We start from the raw sequence: 12293 nt of genomic DNA on the forward strand, positions 1-12293 counted from the left end.
TTGCAGAAGTAACACTATTTTACCTATATCCCACAATTTCCCCTTTTTCTTTAATTACCATTTGTTACCATCTGCATTTTTCTTTTAAGCATCGCCCCCAAAATTCACAAGCATCATTCCAGAGATTTCATCCATCTTGGTCTCACTCATCCCCTCAATATTTAGTCGATAAAGTTCCTCTGCCTGATTCCCTTTTAGGGGCATCTGTTTAATTAAGGCTGTCTCAATCAGTCTTTGGGTGAGCTCTCGTATACAGGGTATGATACAACAGCCAATGGTCACCAATACCCCGACTACTATTATCAGAGAAGTAAGGATGGAAACCACCACCCCCTTCCATTTTCCAAACCATAATTCAAGCCATCCCGTGAGAGATGTGTATACTCCTGAATTCTCAGCCAGTTCCTCTGCTAAGGTAGTCAATCCCTTTAAGGCCTGAGTAATTGAACCATCAGGCACAGTGTTATTAGGAATCAAGGTACAACAGCTTCTTCCTGACATCACATACACACACCCTTTTTCTGCCAAAATTATATCAATGGCCATTCTGTTCTCCCATGCCATCCTACTTGTCGCATCAAGCTGTTTTGATATTCCTTTAACTGCACCTCTTATATAATTTATAGATCACTGTTGATTATAGAAAATGCAATTTATCCAATTTACATTTTTATTAATTGTTACCCACCAGAAGAGAGCTGACTCAGAGCCTGCTGCAATCTCGTTGTGAACCTTGAACTCATCAGGGAACCCCCGCTAGGGACTCCGATAGAGTCTAGATAAATCCTGCCATCGAAAGAAGTGTCTAACAGTTATCTCTTACCCCTTCCCTTTTTCTCTACTATCTTTTCCTTCTCAAATACCAGGGTAAATAGAATTGCCCATTGTACAGTTGCACATATCCCTCTCCAATCTGGAGGTAGGGTGGGTCTCAATATTTTGCCTCCACAGTACCACCACAGGTCCGCTCGGGGAACCTTTAGTGCTGAGTAGTTCCCTCCCTTGTCTGTTTCGGTGACATTCTTAATCTCTGTACACAATTTCAGCTCACCCAAATCTCTAGATCTATTTGTATCTCGTCTACGCACACACGACATGTGATTTCCAACTGCGGCTGAAAAAGTTGGGGGGGGAGGGGAGCTTTTAAATCTTTCTTCTCCAAGGGAGGGAACATCAGAGATAGGGAGGTACAATTCCTATCATTCCATGCAGTCTCATCCTGGTACAGGGCTATCATACATTTCATGCCCTTCCTGTCTCGCTTCCACCCGAGCGGAAAGGGAACCACCTGGGCCACTGGCCTACCGGAGGCACATGCCTAGCAATTGCTCTTGTTCAGACTTTTTACATTGTACTTCACCCATTCAACCCAGGCATTTGCATCCCCGTACCCAGTTTCTATTTCGATGGTCTGTTTCAAATCATTTACCTCTATAATTTTTACTACATTAGGGTCATCGGGAGGGGTGAAAGGTTTGTACCTTATTATCCAGTAGTTCTACCCATTTTCCCTGTCCTACGCTAATTCAAAAACAACAGCCTGAGAAATCCTTCCCATTTGCTTTTATTTATATCCCAAATGTTTAATCTAATTGTATCTCATAGGTGCCCCCCCCCAAGAATTGCTTCGTGCCATGTGGTTTTCTTTATCATTAGATATATTTTCTTTATTGTTAGGTACACTTTTTATCGGGACAATCACAAGCTGGTCGGAAGGGGGCCCAGCGTACTGTGATGAGACCATTATACCAAGTATCATCCCCAAGGCCATCCCCATAGGACTTAAGATGTATCTCTGAGCTGCGGTACTGTCTCTGATTATCTACATCCCCACAATTTACTAAGCTGTATGCATCAACGTCTATTACTTGTGGATTATCAGACTCAGGAACCATTAATAATACATATGAAAATGATATTTGACAAAATCACAATACTAAGAGGGCTCTCATAACTCTAAGCATTCTCAGTATTCTAAAAATCATGCTGAAGCACAAAAAGACTTAATATACAATCCTACAGATATAATCCCATGCTCGCGTCGCCACCGTATAATCAATACAGTGATTATACAAAGTCAAAGAGATCAAAGTCTCTTTAGCCTGAGTTTCAGTGGTTCTTGCGTTGATTCGACTGTCCAGACTTCTTCCTTTACTGAAGATTCCACTGGCCCTTTGATCCGAGTGTAGTGAGTCCAGCTTTTCTCCGCCGTCCTTATTGCAGTTTCGGTAGTCAGAAGAGCCTGATACGACCCTTCCCAGTCCGGTTGCAATTTAGTCCCCTGTCCGTGATTTTACTAAGACGCAATCTCCTGGTCGAATCGGATGAACAGCGAATTCAAGGGGTGGAGTCTGTGCCAATAAAGCCTGTTTCCTGAGGAAAGACAAAGAGGAGGACAAGCCCAGTATATACTTCTTTAAGAACAAATCTTTAGTTTCTGGGATTGGCAGTGGCCAGAGATAGGAACTTCCCAAGGACCTGGGACAGTAGGTATTAGGGAATAAGCCACCGCTTCTTCGTTACCTCATCAGCCAGTAATGTAGCTTTCCATTCTTTAATTAACAATGAATTAATGCAGTCATGTTTTAAATTAACCATGAATCAATATGACAGGTCACTGAGACTGCGTGAAGGGATCCTGCCATTTAATATTGATTCTGGCTAGCACAATCGATTTATTGTAAATATTAATTATTAATTATATATTATATAAATATAAAATTCATTATCTGTAATTCAGGATGGAAATGCAACAAATGACCAAAACATTTTTAAGACTGTAATTGCGCAGTTCTATTTGTTGACCAGTCACTTGTGCTTTCTCATTCTTTTTCTGTAATTGCTTTGCTCGAGCACATTCATTTTTAAGAACCCCAACAGATTTCATAGCACCATTTGCAGTTACTTCAGTCCCAATTTGGTGGCAGTATTTTGTTATGAGTGCAAAACTGATCCTTCGTGCCTCTCATCACAAAACTGTTACCATAATCCAATTAACTCTTTCGTTCCCCCTACCTTGGGCTTAAATTTTCAGGATGCCCTTGCTGCCCCTGTATTGACTAGGAAAACCAAGTCCTCTTTATAAAATCCTTTATATTTAAATTTATCAAGGGTTCCTGGTGGGGCCCCGGGGGCAGGAACTCCTGAAACCTCTATTTTTCATCAAGGTTCATAAATGGTACTGTTCTTTACTTCCTTTTTCAAATCTGGACACTCTCTCTTAAAGTGACGCGTCCTTTCACAGTAATAACATCCCGCCTGTGGGGATTTCCACTTCAATCCTTGTTCCTGTCCACCACACCCCTTAACATCTCCTCTCTGACCATTCTGGTTTCTTTCTCCTTTTAGTTTTGTCCTTTTCTTTATTATCTCATCAACCGTGGTTTAATCATTATTTTTGCCTTTGGTTTCCACTTCTCATGTTACATTGCCAGATCAATTGCTGATCCGACTTAACCAACTGAACAGCCTTAGGGCCACCTAATGGCCGTTCTTCATCACCCAATGTTTTATTTAGACCTTGAGAATTTTTTTTAAAGAAATGCAATATTTCTTGCTCCCCATAACTTCAAATACCAATTCATCAATTTATGCTTGACTAACTTTAAAGCCTGTTCCTAACTTGTAAATATATTTATATATTTACATTCATTTATTCAGTATTCAATATTTAAAATGTAAAATGCATACAGTTCCCAACTTTGAAATCCACTACAATTACCCAGTCTTAGTCCCTTAATTTAAATCCAAAATTAGTGTTCTTAAGTAGTCCTGACCAATCATTGCTCAATTACAATTCTATAGGTCGTGAAATAATCGGAGCTGCCTTAAAAGAATTTGTCTATTCAAGTTAAAAAAAAACTTCTAATGCATGAACAATGGCCGAATCCAAGGTCATAGATATTAACCATAGGATTTTGTTTTTACTACAATCTAAAGTTGAACTGAAACTTCAACTAAAAAATGAGGTCTGCAGATGCTGGAGATCACAGCTGCAAATGTGTTGCTGGTCAAAGCACAGCAGGTCAGGCAGCATCTCAGGAATAGAGAATTCGACGTTTCGAGCATAAGCCCTTCATCAGGAATAAGAGAGAGAGAGCCAAGCAGGCTAAGATAAAAGGTAGGGAGGAGGGACTAGGGGGAGGGGCGATGGAGGTGGGATAGGTGGAAGGAGGTCAAGGTGAGGGTGATAGGCCGGAGTGGGGTGGGGGCGGAGAGGTCAGGAAGAGGATTGCAGGTTAGGAGGGCGGTGCTGAGTTGAGGGAACCGACTGAGACAAGGTGGGGGGAGGGGAAATGAGGAAGCTGGAGAAATCTGAATTCATACCTTGTGGTTGGAGGGTTCCCAGGCGGAAGATGAGGCGCTCCTCCTCCAGCCGTCGTGTAGTTGTGTTCTGCCGGTGGAGGAGTCCAAGGACCTGCATGTCCTTGGTGGAGTGGGAGGGGGAGTTAAAGTGTTGAGCCATGGGGTGATTGGGTTGGTTGGTTCGGGCGGCCCGGAGGTGTTCTCTGAAGCGTTCCGCAAGTAAGCGGCCTGTCTCACCAATATAGAGGAGGCCACATCGGGTGCAGCGGATGCAATAGATGATGTGTGTGGAGGTACAGGTGAACTTGTGGCAGATATGGAAGGATCCCTTGGGGCCTTGGAGGGAAGTGAGTGTGGAGGTGTGGGCGCAAGTTTTACATTTCCTGCGGTTGCAGGGGAAGGTGCCGGGGGTGGAGGTGGGGTTGGTGGGGGGTGTGGATCTGACAAGGGAGTCACGAAGGGAGTGGTCCTTGCGGAACGCTGATAGGGGAGGGGAGGGAAATATATCCTTGGTGGTGGGGTCCGTTTGGAGGTGACGGAAATGGCGGCGGATGATACGTTGTATGCGCAGGTTGGTGGGGTGGTAGGTGAGAACCAGTGGGGTTCTGTCTTGGTGGCGGTTGGAGGAGCGGGGCTCAAGGGCGGAGGAGCGGGAAGTGGAGGAGATGCGGTGGAGGGCATCGTCGATCACAGCGGGAAGTGGAGGAGATGCGGTGGAGGGCATCGTCGATCACTCAACACAGACATCTATTATAAACCGACTGACTCCCACAGCTACCTGGACTACACCTCCTCCCACCCTGCCCCCTGTAAAAACGCCATCCCATATTCCCAATTCCTTCGTCTCCGCCGCATCTGCTCCCAGGAGGACCAATTCCAACACCGCACAGCCCAGATGGCCTCCTTCTTCAAGGACCGCAGATTCCCCCCAGACGTGATCGACGATGCCCTCCACCGCATCTCCTCCACTTCCCGCTCCTCCGCCCTTGAGCCCCGCTCCTCCAACCGCCACCAAGACAGAACCCCACTGGTTCTCACCTACCACCCCACCAACCTGCGCATACAACGTATCATCCGCCGCCATTTCCGCCACCTCCAAACGGACCCCACCACCAAGGATATATTTCCCTCCCCTCCCCTATCAGCGTTCCGCAAGGACCACTCCCTTTGTGACTCCCTTGTCAGATCCACACCCCCCACCAACCCCACCTCCACCCCCGGCACCTTCCCCTGCAACCGCAGGAAATGTAAAACTTGCGCCCACACCTCCACACTCACTTCCCTCCAAGGCCCCAAGGGATCCTTCCATATCCGCCACAAGTTCACCTGTACCTCCACACACATCATCTATTGCATCCGCTGCACCCGATGTGGCCTCCTCTATATTGGTGAGACAGGCCGCTTACTTGCGGAACGCTTCAGAGAACACCTCCGGGCCGCCCGAACCAACCAACCCAATCACCCCGTGGCTCAACACTTTAACTCCCCCTCCCACTCCACCGAGGACATGCAGGTCCTTGGACTCCTCCACCGGCAGAACACAACTACACGACGGCTGGAGGAGGAGCGCCTCATCTTCCGCCTGGGAACCCTCCAACCACAAGGTATGAATTCAGATTTCTCCAGCTTCCTCATTTCCCCTCCCCCCACCTTGTCTCAGTCGGTTCCCTCAACTCAGCACCGCCCTCCTAACCTGCAATCCTCTTCCTGACCTCTCCGCCCCCACCCCACTCCGGCCTATCACCCTCACCTTGACCTCCTTCCACCTATCCCACCTCCATCGCCCCTCCCCCTAGTCCCTCCTCCCTACCTTTTATCTTAGCCTGCTTGGCTCTCTCTCTCTTATTCCTGATGAAGGGCTTATGCTCGAAACGTCGAATTCTCTATTCCTGAGATGCTGCCTGACCTGCTGTGCTTTGACCAGCAACACATTTGCAGCTGAAACTTCAACTGTCCTCCATAAATCACTTTTATGTAAAGATAAAAGAGATTAGTTAGAAACTGATAGTAAGGCAGTCATGACCTGTAAAAAGAACAGGAGTTATCATTTTTTTTTCATAATCACTATAGAATCCTTAACCTTAAAAGAAATATGTTAAGTTTCCATAATAAAAATCAGATTCAAAACAGTCCTGGAACTCAAGCTCCAGGGAATAAAGCGCAAACATTCAATCATCAACAAACAAATGTGCATTCAAACCAAATCACAAAGGGTTAAACTTTCTACCAGCTAAAGAGCTCTTTTCGTTCTCTCTCTCTCTCACACACCATACCTCACAGACACTTTCTGAGCTTCCCACAACAACACCTCTGGGTGCTCCTCGCTTCAGCCCTCTGTCTTTTGAATATTTTTCTGGATGTCGGGGCATGATTTAATTACAAAGTGTACCCTCAGTAGCCCTTCCGCCACTAGCCCTTCCGACTTAAAGCATAATCTGATTCCTCCTGACTGTAAGGCTGTTTTGCATTGAATTATAAATTCAGATATTTACAAATCCAGTCTTCGTCCGACCCGTACTTTGGCCAGAAGACAGCGGGACCAAGAATGGATTCCTTAGACCATACAAAGCAACAATATTTAATCATCATTTTCCCTTGTACAAGTATTATTTTTCCAATTCCACAACATCCTGCCCAACGGACTTTCTGGAGGTATGTTGTAAGGGACCCCTCCTCCATTTCCATTGCCTTTTTCTTCTTTTGTTCTCCCGGAGGCTTTTTCCTTACCCACGGCACAGCCCATATTGAGTTCCTTCGTTAGTCCCTTATTAACTACTAAAATGCAATCCTGGCCACCAAGGTAGTACTTAAAAGTCAGGTTTCTTACCCTGGTCTGTGCACAGAGTTGCCTGGCCCCTTTTTGCCGTATTTTCTATCGACCTCCTTTCACTGTCTGATTCAGATGTCTCTCTTGTGGGATTCGTACCAGTCGCCCAAGGGAGCGGACCAAACTGGGACACGGGACCACTCCTCAATCGGGAACGGGATGTGTCTTCCCAGTGTCCAGGGCCAGCCACTCCCCCCGGTGATGGAAGAACATCCCGGACGAGCCCCAATTGTGAGAAACAAAGCTCACTCACTTCAATAATTTCAGTCTGAGACAAGATCTGAATCAGTAGTGTCACTTATTTTACCCTTGCAAGAGGGTGCAATATCCACTGTCTCCAAGGCAGGGACACACACACACAGAGAATTCAACTAATACACGATATTTATGTAATTTGGTTCCTTTTTTTATCCCGTTGCTCCTCCCCGTTTACATCTTCCGTTTCTCTAAGAGCAGCACCCATTACTCCTGTTTATCTCTTGCCTTATCCGGCCTTGTCTGTGACAAAATACTTATTTCTGTCCTCACAAGGCCATTTGACCACATCCTGCTGTGGCCCATTGTTAGGTATATCCTTTCTTCACCATTATCTACTCCCTCCATCTGTGCTTTCCCCAACCATACTGATCCTTATGACCTTTTAATTGGGGTTTGTTCCTGTGTTTCTGTAAAAGTGGGTAACAGATGCTTATAACTACTGCTTGTTCAAACATATCTGGCTTAACCTACATCCTCACAGCACCTTATCTATTTGTCTGTAACATCTACCATTGTTTTGCAGTCATGTTTCATTCTTGCATACAATTTTAGCTAATATAAAAACAGTTATGTATTTCCTCCACATAGTTTGCATTCTTGTTGACTCAGCTCTTAGTTGAAACAATTACACACTGGTGTCAGTTCATTTACCCTGTATAAGTAATTATAATTGCAAAAGTAACACTATTTTACCTATATCCCACAGAGGGATATGGGTAGAGTGCTGACAAATGGGACTAGATTAGTTTAGGTTATCTGATTGGCATGGTCAAGTTGGACTGAAGGGTCAGTTTCCATGCTGTACTTCTCTATGACGCTATCACTATCAAACCTACCCTTTCTTGCTTGCTGGAGATCATGATTAGATTATCTATAATCAACTAGAAAAGGAAATAAAAAACTAAAAGCAAAAGGGAAACAAACTTTACAATTTTTTTCTTCAACCCTTCAAGTGATTGGGCCTAGTCCACAAAATTAGATGAAGCAAATACTATTTAGTCATCTATCACACGATCTTCCAATATATTCTGATTACTCTTGAGAAAAACTGCCCAAAATGCAGTTTATTTCTGCCATTGGATGTTTTGATTTTATTATATATTGTATTAATTGTGTTTGGCATTTGCAACGTTTATTTGGTTTTGGTGACACTGGGCAACATACTGTCAATCCTCAGGGTTATCAATGTGTTAATTCTTACAAAATTTAAACCTGCCCCCTAACTGGTCACAATCCTGAAAAGTGGAATTTAAAATAGAGTACATGAAAAAATTGTGTGCAAATCTGGAAATAACTGAGCGGATTTTCCAAAATCTGGTAAGAGAACAGGAATGAAGATCTGGCAGCATCCGTGGAGAAATCAGGGTCGAGTGACTCTTCTTCAGTACTGTCCTCTTACCAGATGTTGGCAAATCTGCTCAGTTTTTCTAGATTTGCTCACAACTTTTCATGTAAGAGGACAGTCCTGACTAAGAGTCACGGGACTCTGATTCCCCTCCACAGATGCTCTCAGACCTTCAATACTGTTCTCTTAACAGATGCCGGCAAACCTGCTCAATTTTCCAGCAATTTCTGTTTTTGTTTCTGATTTCCAGCATCCGCTGTTCTTTTGGGTTTTTTTTAAATTTTGTGCAAATCTATTGCGTTATGTCTTGAAAGTTTGATCAGTAGTCATCAGTTTTTATTTAGTATGTGCCGGTGCATGGCACTTAATATTTGGTGTGAATAAGGTGAATTGTGCGATTCTGTTTTCCGGGTCTGGGGGAACTTGCCGGACCATGAGGCGGGTGAGAGGGGAAATAAAAACAACACACAGCGGAACTGTGTTGCTGCCTCGGAGGGTTCGGGGGAAGGTGTACAGCGACACACTCACAGACGGTTAGCCGTTGAGCATTGCCGGTTACCGGAGGACCGGAGCTGTTGAGAACGACGAGGGTCTCACTCTCAGGTTCATCCACCGGCGAGGAGGATGTCGCGGAGTAAAGGAAGCAACATTTTCAGCGGATACCGAGCCCTGGCGCTCTACTGCAACCAGGTCCCGCACGTGGTCCGTTTCCACCAGCGACACCGAGAGTTTTACCTGATCACAGCCGTGGGCGCTGCTTTTCACACTTACAACGTGAGTAAACTCGCACCCTGCAGTTAATAATGCCTTTCAAACATACACTATGAGTAAACTCACTCAGAGTCATAGAGATAGATCCTTGGGTCCAATTCGGCCATGCCAACAAGGTACGCTAAACTAATCTGGTCCGATATGCCAACACTTGGCCCACACCTGTGTAAAACCTTCCTTTTCATATACCCATCAAAGTGCCTTTTAAATGTTGTAATCGTACTAGCCTGCACCACTTCCTCTGGTGATTCATTCCATACGCACATCACCCTCTGTGAAAAAGTTGCCCCTTGGGTCCTTTTTATATATTTCCTCCCCTCTCACCATAAACCTCTAACCTCTGGTTTTGGATTCCCCCATGTCAGGGAAAAGACATTGCCAATTTAACCTATCCATGCCCCTCATGATTTTATAAACCTCTGTAAGGTCACCCCTCAGCCTCCGACGCTCCAGGGAGAACAGCCCCTGCCTGTTCAGCCTCTCTCTATAGCTCAAACCCTCCAAACCTGGCAACATCCTTGTAAATCTTTTCTGAACCCTTTCAAGTTTCACAACATCCTTCCTAACAAGGAAGACCAGAATTGCATGCAATACTCCAAAAATGGCCCAACCAATATCCTGTACAGCCACAACATAACCTCCCAACTCCCATATTCAACATACTGGTCAATAAATGCAAGTACACCAAACAATCTCTTCACTATCCTGTGTACCTGCAACTCCACTTTAAAGGAAATATAAACCTGCACTTTAAGGTCTCTTTGTTTAGCAACACCCCCTAGGACCTCATCACCAAGTGTATAAGTTCTGCCCTGTTTTGCCTTTCTGAAGTGCAGCATCTCACACTTATCTAAATCAAATTCCGTCTGCCACTCCATGGCTCATTGACCCATCTGATCAAGAGCCTGTTGTACCCTGAGGTACCTTCACTGTACACTGCACCTCCAATTTTAGTGTCATCTGCAAACTTACTAACCATACCTCCTACGGTCACAGCTAAATCTTTTACATAAATGACAAAAAGGCACCCAGCACCGATCCTTGTTGCATACTGCTTGTCACAGGCCTCCAGTCTGAATAGCATCCCTCCACCACTGCCTTCTATCTTTGAGCCAGTTCTGTATCCAAATAGTTAGTTTTCCCTGTATTTTGTATGATCAAACCTTGTTAACCAGTGTATCATGAGGAACCTTGCTGAAGGCCATATCGATTACATCCCTCTGCCCTCATGAATCCTCTTTGTTGTTTCTTCAACAACATAATTATGCCTAGCTGTCAATAACAGATTTCAAATATACACTGAGTACATACTTTTTTGGGTTTGACTAATAGCTTTCAAACATACATGCCCAAATGACAGTTTACACTTGATGTCCAAGCATTTTCTTTGTGGTCAGGGGTCATCATGGCTGAAGAGTCAGATGGAGAGTTGGCATGGGCTTGCACATAACTGGCAATTTGTGTTGATGCTTGAGGTAGCTTTTCCAGTTGTCATTTTTATGGGGACATGTTGCCACTGAGAGATTGACATACCTGGTCTTTGACATATGCTGATCCAAGTTTCACTGTCTCCCATTCAGGAGTCAGTCAGTTGCAGTGTTTTCTTAAGACAAATGGCCTGAAATGTGAAGTTTCCAAGTCCTTTTAAGGTGTCCTTGCAAAAAGGTAAAGCTGCCATAGTCCTACCAGATCAAAAGGATTCTCCCTAATTTGACAGAGATAACTGGCGATAGTTTAACCTGAGGCTCACTATGCCCTAGTTAAGAGGAGAGGTGAGAAGGAGAGTCTGTTCTGGTAACCTCAGCAAGTGCATGAATTGAACTGATATTGTTGGCATCACTCTGCATTGCAAGCCAGCCATCAAACTAACTAAGCATGGCATCGTTACTTTTTTTAATGTACTTTGATGACCTGAGACAGTTCCCCATGGAAGATCTTTTTGGAGATTCTGTGGGATTCTCTTTTGGTAGAACAGAAGTTACTATGAACTTGAATTTTCTCAAAGGTGGTCTCCAGACTGCAGAACTCATGACAAAGAAGGAACTTGTATGTGATTTTGTCCTACCATTGAATTTTGATGATGGACTTTTAAAGTCTTTGCTGGAAGTATTTCAGAACTTTGTGGTGCTAATGGCAGACCTGGAATTCTCTGCCCAGCAGCAGGATGCTAGAAACAATGGAAGAGAGCCATAGGCAGAAGTTGAGAAGTCCTGATGCATTTTTAGCTTATGATGCTGGTCATCACAAAGGTTAAGCTATCTCACCACCAGTATAGTCAGGTCAAACTTTGCCTGCATACAGTAGCCACAGAATTTTAACAAGCTTATTTGGACATGTGAAGGAATTCCCTGCCTTATGGCATTGAGAATGCAGCTATAACACATGGATCTAGAGTGGTTCAAAAAGGCAACTCACTACCACTTTCTCAAGCACAACTAGGGACAAGCAATAAAAAAACAGAGCTGGCCAGCTATTGATGCCTATCCATGAGGGAATAAAAAAGTTATAGCTCCGTGAACACCTCTTGTGTGAATAACACCACTCTTCCTTGTATGTTAAGAACAACTTTTCATATCTCCATTTGAACTTGCATGGCAAGACTAGTTTATTTTATGTGTGTGTCTCTAGAAACATGGAACAGAAGCAGATTAATTGGAGTTATGGATGTGTCATGATCATAATTGCATGCTGGAGCAGTCCTACTGTTGTTCCAGATGGTTGTATGATGGATCTGAGTTGCTCCCTGTATAATTCATTTTTACTGGTAACGAAGTTAAAGGAAATTTG

General features: G+C 44.3%; 1 protein-coding gene and 1 pseudogene across 2 annotated transcripts in view; one reads left to right on the top strand and one right to left on the bottom strand.

Moving 5' to 3' along the window:
- Positions 1 to 225: 225 nt before the first annotated feature.
- On the bottom strand, positions 226 to 6674 carry LOC132825861 (uncharacterized; annotated as a pseudogene).
- Positions 6675 to 9253: 2579 nt separating this feature from the next.
- The window catches only part of wdr36 (WD repeat domain 36), a 96012-nt gene continuing 92972 nt past the window's right edge, over positions 9254 to 12293 (top strand). For both annotated transcript variants that reach the window (XM_060844414.1, XM_060844422.1), the window contains exon 1: positions 9254 to 9509. In XM_060844414.1, the coding sequence (XP_060700397.1) occupies positions 9360 to 9509 (150 nt within the window). In that variant the 5' untranslated portion in view covers positions 9254 to 9359. The remainder of the gene's footprint in view (positions 9510 to 12293) is intronic.

The sequence above is a fragment of the Hemiscyllium ocellatum genome, chromosome 2 (assembly GCF_020745735.1).
Source record: "Hemiscyllium ocellatum isolate sHemOce1 chromosome 2, sHemOce1.pat.X.cur, whole genome shotgun sequence".
Lineage (NCBI taxonomy): Eukaryota > Metazoa > Chordata > Chondrichthyes > Orectolobiformes > Hemiscylliidae > Hemiscyllium > Hemiscyllium ocellatum.